Raw genomic sequence first — 16,671 nt, 5'->3', positions numbered from 1 at the left:
TAGATGATGAGACGGTTGGATGGCATCACTGACTTAATTGAGATGAGTTTGAGTAAACTCCAGGAGTTGGTGATGGACAGGGAGGCCTGGCGTGCTGTGTTCCATGAGGGTGCAAAGAGTTGGACACGACTGAGTGACTGAACTGAACTGAACCCAGTCAAAGACTTTCGCGTAGTCAATGAAGCCCAAGTAGATGATTTTTTTTAGAGTTCCCTTGGTTTTTTTTATGATTCAATGCATTTTGGCAATTTGATCTCTGGTTCCTCTTCTTTGTCTAAATCCAGCTTGTACGTCTGGAAGTTTTTGGTATACACATACTGATGAAGCCTAGCTTGAAGGATTTTGAGCATTTCCTTGCTAACATGTGAAATGAGTGCAATGTACAGTAGTTTAAACGTTCTTTGGCATTGCCTTTCTTTGGGATTGGGATGAAAACGGATCTTTTCAAGTCCTGTGACTACTGCAAAGTTTTCCAAATTTGTTGGCTTGTGAGTGCTGCACTTTAACAGCATCATCTTTTAGGATCTGAATTAGCTCAGATGGAGTTCCATCATGTTCACTAGCTTTTTTGATCATGATGTACAATCCTTTTAATCTGTTCTTGGATTCTATTTGATAGAATTTTGTTCAGGATTTTTGCATCTGTGTTCATCAGTGATATTGGCCTATAATTTTCTTTTCCTGTGGCATCTTTTTCTGGTTTTTATATCAGGGTGATGTTGGCCTTGTAGAATGAGTTTGGAAGTTTTCCTTCTTCTTCAACTTTCTGGAAGAGTTTGATCAGGTTAGGTGTTAGCTTTTCTCTAAACTTTTAGTAGAATTTGCCTGTGAAACCATCTGACTCTGGGTTTTTGTTTGGAAAATGTTTTTATTACAGTTTTGATTTCTGTGCTTGTGATTGGTCTGTTCTTATTTTCTTTCTTCCTGTTTCCATTTGGAAGGTTATACTTTTCCAAGAAGTTATCCATTCCTTCCAGGTTGTCCATTTTAGTGGCATAGTTGTTCATAGTAGTCTCTGATGAGCCTTTGTACTTCTGTTTTCTGTTGTTTCATTTCTAATTTTATTGTTTTCAGTCTTCTTTTTATCTTGATGACTCTGGCTGATGGTTTGTCATTTTGTTTAACTTCTCAAAGAACTAGATTTTGGTTTTATTGATCTTTGTTATTGTCTCATTCCTCTCTTTTTCATTTGCTTCTCTCTGATCTTTATGCTTTGCTTCTACTAACTCTGGGTTTTTTTTTTTAATGAGAACATGACTTTAAGCAACTGTTAATTATACTTGTTTCAGGCTACCATGGCAACATGTGTTCATTCGTGCTTGGCTTTCTTCTCTCAGATTTCTGACTTTGCAAAAATATCAGAACCAACCTGCCCTGGGGCAGCCTTTCTGGCCTGTGACACAAATAGACCATCTTGGGGATGCAAGGCTCCTGTTCCATTACGAATATACTCTGATATCTTAGATTTGTTAGGGCTCAAGTTGTTCATCTGTAAAACGTGCATTTCTAGCAAAGTGTTTTACAAGTTGTGAGTAGCAGCTCCTTAGAAAGTGCATTTGTTTCCTGTTGTTGCTGTAACAAATTAGTACAAAGTAATGGTTTGAAATGAGTCATTTTTTATCCTTGGGATTCACAGTCCAAAATGGGGCAATAGGACTGTGATCTTCTGGAGATCCTAGGCAAGAATCCATTTCTTTGTCATTCCCAGCTATTTTAGGCATCTCACATTCCTTGGTTTGTGGACAATATCCTTCTAACTTCTGCTTCCCCTGGTACATCTTTTCTGACTCTAATGTCTGTTTTACAGGGAACCTTGTGATTGAGCGCATTTGGATAACCTTCCTATGTCAAGACTCTTAACCACACCAGCAAAGTCCTTTTGGGACCATGACTGGGTAACAACATTCAGTTCCTGGTGATTAGGATGTGGACATGTCGGGGGGTGGTCATTATTCAGCCTATCATATGAGATCTGGAAGCCATTTAAGTAGCCAGCAGTTTTTAAATGCCATTTTAAGAAGTTCATGCAGCACATGCAACATTTCTGATTCTAATATGTAACACTAACACGATGTAGCCACAGGAAAGTTTGAATCCAAGACCATTTGTTTTTATCAGTGACAGACTAATGCCTTATTCTCTTATAAAGCACTGTCCAAAAAACAGTCTTCATAAGAACTTGAGTTTTGACCTTATTACTCTAGGAAGACAAGACTTTTTGTACAATATATCAGTGTAATGGTTTCCTTCCCTATACCAGGGTTGAATTTTATCATCTAACTCTTAAAAGGAGTTAGAATCAAAGGCTCTGTTGTACAAAAGGCAGAAGATTCATCATTAAAGACCTACAGTATCACAAGATGACCAAGTATATATAATATTCTTTCAAGGTTTTGAAAAACCCAGGAGGATGACAAGTCACAATTGAAGGGTAAAGTCCAAACACTAAAGATGTTTATATTTCTATTTATGCCCACTATGTACAGAGATTCGGAGGCTGTACAACTTTTCATAGCACAGATTCTGGCTTAGATCCAGACTTTTTTCTAGTTGAAGGATACAAGTTAATGTCTATATTAGATATCTTGAATATGGTTTGTTAGAGCTACAGTGTGAGGCAGACTAGTCATTTTGACATAATTACAGCCTAGTTAAGAGAGGGTAGCCTCAGAAGGAAGTAATAATTGAGTACCGGGTAAAAAGCAGCTCTCCAGGCTCAGCTATGAGGCTCATGTTCAGCTGTGTAGTTTTAATGAGACCAGGAATGTTATAATTGCTCTTAATGAGGCTAGAATCTTCCTTTCCATCCCCCAAAGAGAGTGCAGGTCTTTAATTAGACTGGGAATGCATAGGAAAATAACTGAATCCCTTAAGTTCTCAGGGAAGTTGTCTACTCATTGGAAAGAGCAATTTGAGTTAGGAAATACTACTTTAAGTATGATACTAGATTACATCCTTGGGAATACCCAGCTTCCTTTCCTTTTTAGAGAACGGAAGTTATTCCAGCGATTAGGAGTGACTTGCCCTCATCTTGTATATATGAACGGAGAGGTAAAAGACATTCAAGTCACCTAAATGTACCCCTGGAGTCGGACTGTCACTAAGTCCCATTATTGAATTCTCTGGCACTGCCAGTTTTGGGGGTAGAGGGCAGAAAAAGCTGGTGACAGGAAGCAATTAAGTCAGGAATACCCTTATTCACATCCACACAGAACAAAGCCTTTCAAGAGGACTGTGGAAAGGTAGTATAGTCTCTAAAGAAAAATGATTGCAAGAAAGAGTCCTTGAAGTCCATCTAAATTTAAGAAACAAGAGGCTTACTTCCACATTTTATTGAAAATCCAATTAGTGGTTTAGCACTGTGATTCTTTTCTTGCGCAGGTAGCTGATTAGGCTTAGAGTTGCCACAACACCTGCTAAGGCAACTACAGCAACCATAGTTTTAAAAGCAGCATATCCAGAAGTCCCATGCCCTTTAGAATCCACAGCATCTGGGAAGGAAACAGACATTCAAGTCTTAAGATCACTTACACTTGGTTGAAGCTGAAGCTTTACAATTAAAGTTACCCAGAGAAGGAAGTGAAAATAAGCTTCAAAGGGCTCACTTGGGAGCTTGCAAAAGAGTGTAGTCTTTCCCCTCAAGCCAGCCTCCTCCTCGCCGTACTCCACTCCCACGGTTGTTCCCACTTCCTACTTGCTTTCACTGCAGATCAGATGGGCTGACACCTGGAAGGATCTCATTCCCAGCTTGTTTAACATTCTGGCACTGATATATACGGTTAGTTGTCCCAAGTGCATGATTTCTTGCAGTTAGTAGCTAGTGATTTAAGTGAGTTTAATTTCAAGTTCTAGGCCTAAAATTAAGACTATCTGAGATGAAGATATATTAACATTATCTTGTAAAGACTAAAGTTTTGTAATAGCAAGCACATGTCTTCTGACCTATTAGTCTTTTTAAACAAAGAGCTTGAAATTCTTCTATAGTAGGCCCAATATTTGAGCACTAAGATTTAAGGATTCTAATGTGGCATTAGTGACAAAACTGGAATTTTTTTAGTTATTAACAATGAGAGGTCTCTGTACAGTAGGTAGACTAAATGATCCTTGTGGGAAAGGGATTCTGGGAAGGGTACACAGACCTAACAGAACCTGTTGCTGGGAAGAGATGCATTCTCTTGATTAATCATAAGCACTTGATATCTGTGGGCTCCCCTAGTGACATTAATAGTAAAGTATCCACCTGCCAATGCAGGAGACACAAGAGATGCAGGTTTGATCCCTAGGTCAGGAAGATCCCCTGGAGTTGGAAATGGCACCCCACTCCAGTATTCTTGCCTGAAATATTCCATGGGCAGGGGAGCCTGGTGGGCTACAGTCCATGTGGCCACAAAGAGTTGAACACGACTCAGCACACACATATGTTATCTGTGCACAGTTAAGTCTAACATAAAACCAAGAGCTTCAGTTAAAGAAATACCCAAGGCTTTAAATCCATACCTCTGAATGAAGAGCCATCTGACAACAGGAGGATGGGGCCCGGGAGACTCACTATCATCTCTTCCTCAGTGGCCCCTGTGGCTGCAGACAGTTTGACCTCTGGGTTAACGAGTAGTGGTGAGAAGGGTTTCGAGGGTACACCTGCTCTGTAGGGACTCCCTGCTCTATGCAATCTTGCCTCCCTTCACAGGAGAGCACATACACCTTACTGTAAGAGCAGGATGAATTATCAGAATATCAGAAGACAAAGTTCAGAGTCTACCTAGACTCAGGAAGAACAACTTTTGGGGGGTCTCAAAAGATCAGGTTACAGTTTATGTACAAACACAAACTTGTCCATGGGACTGATTGTGAACCTGTCCATCACAGACTCCCAGGTTGCTTGGGCTCTTGGACTAGATGAAAAACAAAGCCCTCATTCCTAAATTCCAAAAGGATCAGGCTTGTTTTAAGTAAACTCATTAAATGAAGACTTGAAAATTTTACCTCGCCTGCTTCTGGATGACACAAGGCAAGACGCAGAACACAGGGGGAAGTTAGAAGAAAGTTGATCGCAGATTAAGGCGCTGCAGTGGAAGTAGACCTGGAGAGGAGACAAGAGTTGAGTGGAACTGATGTCTCAGTCAATCTGTCCCAGGTAACTAGTTAATCACTTACCAAGTGAGAGAACGCCGGGTCCTCTGACACAAAGGCAAAGGTCTTCACAGCAAACCTCTGGTAGTGATTAGGATAGGCCACCGAGGAGCCAACTGGATGGAAGGTGGTTCTGTGGTTGTCCAAGTTGTATTCACAGCTGGAAGGTATATTTCAGGGTGGGACATCAGCTGAATTCACCTCAGACTCAAGCGTTTGCTCAAATTCAGTCACGTAACACCTTCAAGACTATTGCTATACCTTCTACCTGTGCTGTGCTGTGCTTAGTCACTCAGTCGTGTCAGACTGTATCCCACCAGGCTCCTCTGTCCATGGGGATTCTCCAAGCAAAAATACTAACTGGGTTGCCATGCCCTCCTTTAGACCTGCTGCCTGTACTTTTAGTTTATTTTATATACCTCTGACTTGACTATCCAACAGTATCCATGAAGTCATAAGTTACTTGTGCTAGGTTCTCTACTTTGTGTTAAGTGTCAATACCTATTTGTATTCCAGCTAAACTCATCAAGAATTATGTAGCTCTTCAGATGACAATGGCTTAATTCTTATGAATCTGAGTATTATGTCCCAGGCAGTTAGTATATGTTGCTGATAAAAAAAGGGTAGAGAACTCCTGCCATTTTTTATTTTAAATGCTAGCAGAGGGTTGTAGCTTCATGTGTCCAGCTCTTTGCGACCCTAAGGACTGTAGCCCTCCAGGCTCCTCTGTGTATGTAATTCTTCAGGCAAGAGAATGGATTGGGTTGCCATTCCCTCCCCCAGGGATCCAACCCAGGTCTCCTGCGGATCAAACATTGCAGGTGGATTCCTTACAACTGAGTAACTGGGGAAGTTCATTCACGTCCTATCACTTACTAAATATTACTTTGGGCTAGTTATTTAAATAGTAAGCTTGGGTTTCTTTATAAAGTGAGGGGGCTAGTATCTCTCATGGAGTGTTGTGGTTTAGATAATGCATCTGGAGTACAGAGCACTGTTTTTTGGCACATGGTAGTTATTCAGTGGGCTTCTCTGGTGGCTCAGATGGTAAAGAATCTGTCTGCAATGAGGGAGACCTGGGTTCGATGCCTGGGTCGGGAAGATCCCCTGGAGAAGGGAATGGCAGCCCCCTCCAGTATTCTTACCTGGAGAACTCCATGGACAGAGAAACCTGGTGGGCTATATACCCCATGGGATCACAAACAGCTGGACATGATTAAGTGACACACACACACACATTCAATGCACCTTCCCCAGGTGGTTCACTGGTAAAGAATCTGCCTGGCAATGGAGCTGGGAATATCCCCTGGAGGAAGAAATGGCAACCCACTCCAGTATTCTTGCCTGGAAAATCCCATGGGCAGAAGAGCCCGATAGGTCACAAGGGGTCACAAGAATTAGACACGACTTATCAATGAGCAAAAAAGTTATTCAATAAATAGGAACTAGAAATCTATTCTCTTTCCAGATGTTAGAGTATTAAAGTCATTATTTCCTTGGGAAGGATCCTTTTAGATTCAAGGGTAATAGGAAAGACAGGAGTCAACTTATTAGACTGAGGACTGGTTGGTAAGAAATAAGAACAAAAGTCAGGGCCTTTGATATAGTGCTCCTCTCAAGCCCAAGAGCATTTTACTACTTTTTTTTTTACTGGCAGTTTGATTAGCTGGACTACCATATGTGGAGAATACATACCCATCCACGATAATATTCCACTGAGGGAGAGAGGCTGGGTCCATGGTGGATGTTGCCCAGCAATCATCTAAGACCAACTTGATGTTGGGGTCAGTCCTGTTTAGGACTCTCACTTCTAAGTAAATTGGTTGGCGGAGGTATCTCACCACAGGATAGTCCTTGTCCCCGTACGGTTGCAGGTAGGAATTATCTGCAATGGAGTAGAAGCCATTCTGGTACTCAAGTAGTTGATGGTTGCAACAGAAGCTTAAGCATCGTGACTACTCTAGTCTGGTGCAAAGTTCATTTTAGGAATGAGTCCCCTGAGTTTTTAAGCAGATTTTTTAGTTTATAATGTCTCACCTGGGTAGGTTTGCAGGGTCAAGGCAAGTGGACCTGGCTTCACTGAGGCTACTGGAGGAGGAAGGCTTTCGACATTGGTATTTATTAGCATGTTACTGCTGCTATAATAGCACCTCACCGTCATTCTGTAAGAGTGGGTAGGTGGGGGTGTTGAGAATTTTAGGTTAAAAGACTGCTCGAGTTTATTCTGGCACTCAAAAAAGTTAAGTAGCAACTGCGTCACACCTGAACTCACTATCTCTAGAAATTGTGCTTGGAGGAAGATCCGCCCAGAGAGCATGTATTTCATTTTCATAGATGACTTTGCCATTCTCAAACTTAAAGGTTAGAGAAAGTGGTTAGTTATCTCAAAGGTAAAGTCTTAATCTCTTGCTATGTGCCAATACTAATCTTATACTAACCTTATGTCTTGTTCCACATCCATTCAGGGGTATGTGAAACTTCACCAGTCCTTGAAATGGAGCTTTAAAGGTTGGCTGGCAGGAGGAGTCTCCCACCCTAAGAGTGTCCAAGTTGAGAGCTGGTTTTGTTTGATGGCGGTAGACCTCGACGTCCATAAACCCATCTTGAGTACATAGCTCCCCTGAAACTATAGTGGAGGGAGTTTAAAAAGTGTCTGCCATGTGACTATTGTCATTACTAGTTTGAAATGAAATGAAGTTTGGATTTTCATCAGGAGGCAACAGAATTTGTCTTAAGTCTGCTTGGGAAAATAATTTGACAAGCGGCTTGCATTACAAGGGGAGACCCCAAGGTACTTAGAGAGCAGTGAGGCTTTCTCTGTTTTTCATCCAAAGGAAGGAGGAGCAGGAGACATGGGAAGAGGCACCAAGTGGGGTAAGAAAGCCATGATGAAACCCTGATGTAGCTTAAAGTGTAGTGCCTTGAGTCCTAAAGTCCCTTCTTTCAAGACTCACAGATCTTGGTTTGAGGGGAAGTTGAAGCGACAACTAATATTTTCTATTTGACTTGACTTGATACAAATAAAAAGGAGCACAGAGGCAATAGTAAACAAGGGCAAATACCAATTTCCATGTTCTTTGAGGAATTTAAGAGTTTGGGGAAATACTCATAGTCCCTCTAGTTTCAGATTTGAAGCAATCTTACTTAGATGGTGGGCTCAGACTTCTAACATGAAGCATACCCAGATTACTTAAAAACATTAAACAGTTGTGAAACCTTCCTGTATGTGTATTTTGGAAGTGTTGTCTTCCTTAGATTTCTATCATAGCAGCTTAGACTGCTATTTGTGGTCTAACCAGTCTTCCATTTCCGTAAAGTATAAGCAGCACAGAGTTTGAACTTCTGTACACTTTCCCCCATGTAAGAGCTAAGAGAGAATGTAGAATGTAGAACTATTCAAAAAAATGATCTTTACCTATAGAAACTGTTGACTCGCAGACACATTCAGGATAAATCACCATGGATACTGTCTCCAGTTGAGTATAAAACGTCAGCTTGAGTGAAGATAAGTAGAACTGATAGGGTAGGCATTTTTCAGAGAACTGAAATGGAAGAATGTCAGTTAGCAGACATAGCCTGTTGAGCAGGCAGATAGGAAGTACGCTGAAATCTGCAAGGCACACTCCGGACTGAATATGGTTTTCCTTTAAACCAGAGCAAGGGATCACATCACTTCTCCAGACCGGATTCTTCCTGAGGCAGGAAATTTCTCTAAGTTCATGCCCTCAAGTACCCAGCACTGCATGCTCTTTGTACTAGACATTGGAATTTGATCTGTAATTCAGCCTCCAAAGAGCTGAGTACCTTGCAAATCCAGGAGTTATAAAATGTTATTGCAACATATACACCAACATAACATTCTGTGTCCCTGGCAATTGCATCAGTCAAGACTGGCTTCACTGAGGATAGCAGGGGACACTAGTTTGGCTCAAATTGCCCTGTTTTAATAGGCCATGAGAAGTTCATCATTAAATGCTTAATAGCAGTTTGTTCTATTCAGTGAAAAAAGACACTTAAGGAAAACTTCCATTGAAGTTGAAAAATACTTGGGTTTGAGAGTGAATTTCAGTTACTTGAGAATTACTTATGCAAGCTGTTCAAATGAGGACTCCAAAACTTTTGAAAAAAAAAAATTTTTTTAACACTAGCAATTAGAATTTATGGATAAATCAGCAGCCAAATCACAATGGCCTAAAAGCTAGGGTTCAATGGAACGTACTTTTGTTTTGAGGAGAGTTTTGCTGAAATGCAACCTGAGGCCATTTGCTATTTCCATAACAATCCCGCTGTTGTGCAACTGGTTCACAGCAATATTCTTATTTTCAAAGCTCACAGATTTTAACTTCCCAGGAAATTCTGGTATGGTGAGAGTCATGTGTGTGGCATTACAGGTCACAGGATCTAGAAGGAAATGACAGAATGGTCAGCCTTGATTAAGCCCTTAGAACAAGGTCTTCCACAACTGGACTTGCCCTTTCCTCGGCCTTACCTGATGCACAGATGAGTCGTGATGATAAGATGATCGTCTGCCCAGGAGATACATGCGTAAGCTTCAGAGGCACCATGTAGAGATGGCTGTTACCTTGCTGAAGAGAGGCATTTTCAAAGACATTGGTTTACCTGAGTTACTTGAATTTTTGACCAACGCTAGAAACAGTCAGGGCAAACATATTCAACTATTGGGCACCATCCTGGCCCAAGTAGAGTTCAGGTATTTCACCATATAGTTGTTCTACAGGTGAACAACTAATTCTAGTCTTAAGACCTTAAACTTTATAACATCTGGCAAGGTGATTTCTACTCATGACCTGTAGCTGATCATTTCTAAGCAGTAAGAGCTCTTGTTTTATGACTCCTTTATGGTATCAGCATTCAGAGAGAATGTTTAAGATTCAGCAGTTTTTTATACTCAATGTAAAACAGTACTGTTAAGATGGCTAATGTTGGAACATGTAAGTGCCAAGACCTGTTCTAAGTATTTTGGCACAGTAACTGATTTAATGTAGTATCTTGATCGTTGGTCCCCAAAAGGCCAGTACCTACTGTAAACACTAAACGTGGCAATGATAAAAACACCTTCATTAATTTAGCACTACTGTAGCTCCACATTGTTTAGTGAATGTAGATCTATGGAGAAGAAAAACTGATTGAAGAAAGAAACATTTTGTTCACCATTGTATCTCACCATCTTTAGTACTTAGTATAGGACTTGGCTGTTGAATGAGTTATAACCTCAATGTGAGGAAATGATTGAGATTAGGCTTGCATTTAGAAATACTGGTCTGAGCCTGGATGGTGGTACAAACAGATTTCACACCTACCGAGTAGTGAGTCACTCCAGTGGCATGGAATAACACTTGGATGCTCATCTTCTGGTTCTCAATCAGGAGATTATATCCTTGTGTCAGAGCCTCTTGAAGGGTCAGATTTTGGGCTCTTTCACCATCACCAACTGTAACGGTCCATCCCATCTGAGGTTTGGGACCCTAAAGGCAAAAGTTTCATTTAGAGGGCTGGTGCTCACCTTAACTCCAAGACTATTTAATATTTTAACCAGGATTGAAGTTATTCCACCTTTAATACAGAACTAAAGGTTATTTAGGCTTGTAATTTAAAAAATAGTTTTCATACCGCAGTGTCGTCAGCCAGGCCAGGAAAAAAGTGAAAGGTAAACTGGAAGGAAAAAGAAGGATGATGTGAAGCTTTGATTTGGAGAAGATCTCTGAAGTCACGTTATCTGATGGTACATGGAAAACACCCAGAGCAACTGCTGTGTGGTTCTTACAGTGTGAGGGCTGGCGTGGGATATGGTAGAAACACAGGACCAGTCAAGAATCCTAGAAGTGCCCTTAGACATTTCCCTGTTGAGCTTTTGAGACCTCAATGTAATTGGAAGATCTAAAGCTCCCTTCCAGTTGTATGTTGAGACACTAAGTCCTGTCAAGCCATGCAGTTCCATCACTTATAATAAAGTATGAATATTTTTGCCCACTGTTGCTATTAGCCATTTGAGGCTAAAAAGTCCATGGGTACATGCTGTTTTTCTCATTTATGATTTCCTAGCAACTGGTATAGGGCCTGGTACATAAATATCCAGTTTGTCAAGCTACCAACTGAATCCTTTTTATTGCTAAAACATGATGTGCTGAGTGCTTATATCTATCTTCTTAGTTTTTAAAGTCACCCTATGTGGTGTTATTGTCCCCCACTTCAGATTTTAAAAAGGTCTCATTGCAGTTAAGAAATCAGTCCAAAGCCACATAGCAAGTCAGTAGTGAAATACAGGATTGCAATCCTGATCTGGTTCTGAAGTCCAGCTCTCTCTAGACCACATTCCCCCTGTAGTAGCTGGATGAGAAGCACTCAGGCTGCTTCACTCACAGACATGAAATCCTTCGAGCAGATTGTGGATCCCGAATGCTGATCATGTCTTCCTGCTTGCATAACCGGACAGCTGACGTGATACAAGACAGTCTTTTGTCTATGGGCAGTATTGTCATTCATGAATGTGATGGTCATCTGGTGCTGGCCAAGCTGTATGAAAATGGCATAGTAAGGACAGAGTGTTAGAACTTCAATGAGAAAGGGGATTCCAAAATACCATCTGACTCAGCTGATTAGCAAAACCCTTAAAAGTCAATCAGTACCACAGTTCTAAAAAGTCCCTCATTCCTATACCAGGAGATTCTTTAGCCTTTTTAGATATCCCAGGACTCATTCATTGGCAGAGAACAGCTCCTTGAGTTTTAGGGCTCAGAGTCCAGTTTTTGTTTTCCCTTTACATTCACCCTATGTCTGAGTATCAAGGTCCTATTGGGCTTGCTGCCTCTATCAAGAGATAGAAATACTTATTGAGCACCTACTTTAGCAGCCATTGTGCTGGGTGCTGGACAGAGCCATCTTTGCCATTTCCCCTGGCTCAGGGAATTCTGTCTAAAGCAGTGGTCAAGTAACAAATTTCTATAAAGTGTTAGTAAATATTTAGACTTTTTAGGCCACGTATGCTTTTAACATTTTTAAAATGCTTAAAAAACTAAAGCCATTCTTAGCTTGATGACCATCACACATAGACCATGGACTGGCTGTGGCCATACACGGGTTATTCTGCAGACCTTTGTTCTAAAGGAATACAACACTAAGCTCCCTAAAGTTGGGAACGTCCATTTTAGAAGGGAAAGTTCTCTTAATTACTGGAGATCTTCAGTAGATTCAGATGAAGTAGACTGTTAAGACTTGTAGGATGTACCCTAGACCTATTAAGTCAACTAAGTGAATTCTGTACTTTACAAAGTTCCCTAAGTGATTGTTTGCACATAAAGCCTGAAAAGGACTTAGGCTTCTTTTACTGCTCCTAATAACCCTGATTGGGTAGCACTATTGCTTGACAGTAGAAAATCCTATTTTTCAGCTGCTGCTCACCTTCCAGCATAGAGGTACCAGCACTCCATTTGCCAGCACCAAAATAGCATCCCCTTTTCCATGAGGGGTGTAGATCAAAATAGCTCATGTTTGAGCATTTGCTGTGTCTACATACTATGCCTAGTCCTTCACTGTGTCATTCGTCTTTAGATACCTTATGGAAAGATATCATAATCCATTTTCCAGTGGACAAGTAGAGGCTTAGAAAGGTTAGCTAACTTACTCCAAATCATAGATAGTGGCAAAGACAGAAATAAAGCCCAAAGCCTCAATTCAAGGGTAAGCTCAGCATTGGAGTTTTGAGTCTAATATATCTTTATTGAGAGTTCCTGTATGCCATGGAGGTTATTTGGCAATATTCTTGGCTTGTACCCATCAGCTGACCAGTAGCTGCCCTCTCCTTCCTCCCCCAACAGCTGTGGTAAGTGTCTCCAAATGTTGCAGGATGTTCTCTGGGATGACCAAAGAGAAAGATCACCCTGATTGAGAACCACTGCTCTACTCCAAAGCTTTAACTCCTAGGTTGCTGCTGCTGCTGCTGCCGCCGCCAAGTCGCTTCAGTCGTGTCCGACTCTGTGCAACCCCATAGGCGGCAGCCCACCAGGCTCCGCCGCCCCTAGGATTCTCCAGGCAAGAACACTGGAGTGGGTTGTCATTTCCTTCTCCAATGCATGAAAGTGAAAAGTGAAAGTGAAGTCACTCAGTCATGTCTGACTCTCAGTGATCTCATGGACTGCAGCCTACCAGGATCCTCCATCCATGGAATTTTCCAGGCAAGAGTACTGGAGTGGGGTGCCATCGCCTTCTCCGAACTCCTAGGTTACTACTTCCCAAATTACTCCTCAATTACTTACCACTCTTTTGGTACAGCTTTCATATGGGGCCTTCAGTGTGAGCTTTTCTGGGTCCAGAACATAAGTGCAGTTCAGCATTTTAAGACCAAGGGAATCTGCAGAAACAAGAGCAGCTTTAGAAAGGAGATGGCCAAGATGTATTTATATCTTATATTTCAGTGACAGAGTCAACCAAAGCTACATAAGCAAGACTGCAAATCCATTTCTAAGGTACTTCAATCACTTCTTACTTTTTATTTTCCCAACTGGGATATAACCCAAGCTCTGAGAGATGCTGTGATTTGAAGCTAGACTTTTCTTAGTGAATCCTAAGATAAGACAGATTTCCAAAGACAGACAAGGTCTTCCACTCTTAGGAGTCACGATGCAGTTCAAGGACCCTGTGACATCATGGGATTTGAGCACGACTGCTCCAGAATTTGTGTACTTTGCTCACTGGAAAATGGTGATGACTTTGAGCCAAGGGCTTCCTACTAAGTAAGACTTAAATGAGACAATACACATTACTTACCCACCACAGATGCATGCTGAATCTTGTTGCCAAGAGTTCTTTTAAACTCCACTACCATTCTATTTTCATAGCAAGTGACAGTACCTGAAGAGCAAAGAAAGCACGTGGGGCATCTTTGAACACAGGAGGCATGATTCCTACAGAAGTGTATTGAGGAAACTTTCCTCTTTAACAGGCATAAGGGAGGATGCCATTTGGGAGAGGCAACGCTTATTCCCCATCCCGGGGAGCTTACAAGTTGATGGGAATACATAACTACGATGTAAGATACCAAGAACAGTAATGAAGATATCAATTAAATGCCTAGGGCTTTCTATCCAGGAGAAACCTGGATTCGGGTTAACAAGTATGCATGTGGGAACCAGCCTGGAACCCTGATGGAAATAGAAATGGTAGGTCTTTGAAGAATTGGGGAAAAGTTTTGTCTAAAGATCTTTCAATTTGAAGTTTAAAAAATTCCCTAGGTAACTCCAAGAACACATTTTTGAAGAATAATCTGCCAAATAGCTTGACACTGTGCATCCTTTGGCTCAAGTGCAAATCTTAAGAAACTCCTCATTACAAGTGATTTTGCCTGTTATTGATGCTTTCCTCAAGCATGAGTATGTGTTTGAAGATGCCTGCTCCCAAAGATGAGGGCTTGGTAGGTGGTTTGCTGTTCTTTGGGTGCTGTAAAGCTGGCGGCAGTGAGGAAATAGAAGGCAGTGCGGGTGTTTTTCCAAGCTCCTGCATTTAGCTGCAGAGCAAGCTATAGGTAAGCTATGGGAAAACTGAAGTGACTTGATCAAGATATGCAAAAGAATGACTGGAGATCGTTTAACTCACTTTTGTGTTTTCTGGCCATCTAGGCACCCTAGTTGCAATCCATTTCACAGATGCTTAAGGGCATTTCCCTCACCCAAGAGGCCTACCTGGGAAGGCAGGATCCAACTGATTAACATCTATTGAGTTCACCGAAGTCAAAAGGGTGAAAGATAGAAAAAATGACCTGTAGGTGCAGGAGGACATGGGGGGGAAAGTTAAAGAGGAGTGAACTTCAGCAGACAAGGCATTATGTCCCCTTCTTTCTGCCCCCACAAATACCTCCAGTCTGCACGGAACCAGCTTGAGGGTCTCCCGCTGTCTCCTCTCTGCCTGCATGCCATGACCGAAGATACCACCAAATCAGCCAGGCAGAGGAGCGTGCTGCTCTGGCTTTTATAGCAGGAAACAGGGCTGGTCCCCGCCCTCTCCCTATTGGAGTCACCTGAATCTTCTCTAGCCCTCCCAGCTGAGAGGAAGGGATTTGGGAAGAGCCTTTCCAGAAGGCCTAAAATAAGCAGAGTTTTCCCCTTCCTGACACTTGCCTTGGTTTTCCACCGGCTGCTCTGCAGCCAATTTAGTTCCTTGAAATTGGCTCAGGTGAATGAATTGGTACATTTTTCCATAACACTAGGAAAAATAGGATCTTTTGGACAAACTCTTTACAACTCAAATGTAGAGTGAAAGAGTGGGGTGGGATTTTTTTGGAGGAAAGATCATCTCTTGTTTACACTGTCTTTGAGTAACAAACCTTTCCTTTAAGTTACTCCTGGTCTCCTGGCTATTGTGGATATCACCCTGACAATGTGCATGAAGAAGTACCTTTTTAAAAATGATGAAACATTGTTTTCCCCCAAGTATAGATTTTAATTTTACTTCAAAAAATACAGACAATTAAAGAAGGATATAGAGAAAGGAAAAAAATCATCCACTGCAAGTACTTAAGTGTGTAACTCTATGGTCTTTCTCTACAAACATCACACTTAAAAAAAAATAACAACCTGGGATTGAAGTATAAGTTATGTTTGTAACCTGCTTTTACTACTTTATATGTCATGGACATTTTCCATATCAAACATAAAGATCTCCATTACCATTTTTAATGTTGCATAGTATTCAATGTCTAGATAAATCAGTGTTTAGCTGTTCTCTAATGATGGACATTAATACAGCTTCCAATGTTTTCATTATTATAAACAATCTGCTGGACTTGTACATTTCCCTGGTTAACTCTCAGGATAGATTACTAGAAGTAGAAATTCTGGGTCAAAAGGAATAGTGATCTAAATAAGAATGTCATACTGTGTAGGAACTGGAGTTTATAGGTGGGGAATCTGAGGCAACCAACTTGCTCAAGCTTTAACAACTGGGTGTCAGAGCCAGGACCAGACTGAGACACCTTGATGTCTGAAGACCACATTCCATAACAGGTGACAATGCTCAAATTCTGTACAAGTTTGTGGGGTAGCACTTACAATTATTTATTTATGTGTTGCTCTTTATGTCTTTATATGTTAACGATGTTTCATGAGGACTAATCGTCATTCCCTGTTACAGGTGTCTGAAATATTGTTCGTCAGAGTAGTAGTTTCCTTAACTCCCTTGATCGAAACATTCACAGCTGGTACTGAAGAACCTATCTTCAGGGAGGGAATGGAGACACAAATGTAGAGAATGGACTTGAAGACACAGCAAGGGAAGGAGAGGGTAGGACTATTTGTGAAAGTAGCATTGACATATATACCTACCATGTGTAAAATAGTTAGTGGGGAACTGCTATATGACACAGGGAGCCCAGCCTGGCACTCTGTGATGACCTAAAGGGATGGGATGGGTGAGCAGGAGGGAGACTCAAGGGGGAGAGAATATATATATGTATATATAGTTATGACCGATTTGGTTTGTTGTATGGCAGAAACCCACAAAACATTGTAAAGTAATCATCCTCTAATTAAA

The 16,671-nt window shown here is 41.3% G+C and overlaps 1 protein-coding gene across 5 annotated transcripts; it reads right to left on the bottom strand.

Annotated features, from left to right (window-relative positions):
• Positions 1 to 3,317: 3,317 nt before the first annotated feature.
• ZP2 (zona pellucida glycoprotein 2) lies at positions 3,318 to 15,124 on the bottom strand. Of its 5 annotated transcripts, none has more exons than XM_086375396.1 (18): positions 14,998 to 15,124; positions 14,826 to 14,902; positions 13,915 to 13,998; positions 13,404 to 13,498; positions 11,512 to 11,664; positions 10,762 to 10,803; positions 10,452 to 10,616; positions 9,620 to 9,716; positions 9,350 to 9,531; positions 8,546 to 8,672; positions 7,569 to 7,756; positions 7,393 to 7,484; positions 7,168 to 7,292; positions 6,826 to 7,015; positions 5,155 to 5,290; positions 4,984 to 5,080; positions 4,498 to 4,596; positions 3,318 to 3,491 (listed from the first exon to the last, which is right to left on the bottom strand). In XM_086375396.1, the coding sequence occupies exons 1-18, from the start codon at positions 15,057 to 15,059 to the stop codon at positions 3,346 to 3,348; spliced, it is 2,157 nt and encodes a 718-aa protein (XP_086231522.1). In that variant the 5' UTR covers positions 15,060 to 15,124; the 3' UTR covers positions 3,318 to 3,345. The 5 variants fall into 5 exon arrangements, with proteins under 5 accessions (XP_086231522.1, XP_086231523.1, XP_086231524.1 ...); XM_086375397.1 differs by having other exon boundaries at positions 4,498 to 4,578; XM_086375398.1 differs by lacking the exon at positions 10,762 to 10,803.
• Between the last annotated feature and the right edge of the window lie 1,547 nt (positions 15,125 to 16,671).

The sequence above is a fragment of the Bos grunniens genome, chromosome 25, assembly GCF_055505025.1.
Source record: "Bos grunniens cultivar Pamir isolate PY7600 chromosome 25, Bosgru_T2T1.0, whole genome shotgun sequence".
Lineage (NCBI taxonomy): Eukaryota > Metazoa > Chordata > Mammalia > Artiodactyla > Bovidae > Bos > Bos grunniens.
Note: the sequence above shows the minus strand (reverse complement) of the source record. Positions and strands in the feature narration are given on the sequence as shown.

Coding starts and splice junctions, on each gene's coding strand:
- ZP2 (XM_086375396.1), bottom strand. CDS start 15,059: ATGGCATGCAGGCAGAGAGGAGACAGCGGGAGACCCTCAAGCTGGTTC. Junction 10,617..10,761: donor GCCTGGCTGACGACACTGCG/GTATGAAAACTA, acceptor TTTTGCCTTTAG/GGTCCCAAACCTCAGATGGG. Junction 4,597..4,983: donor GTCATCCAGAAGCAGGCGAG/GTAAAATTTTCA, acceptor TCGTTAACCCAG/AGGTCAAACTGTCTGCAGCC.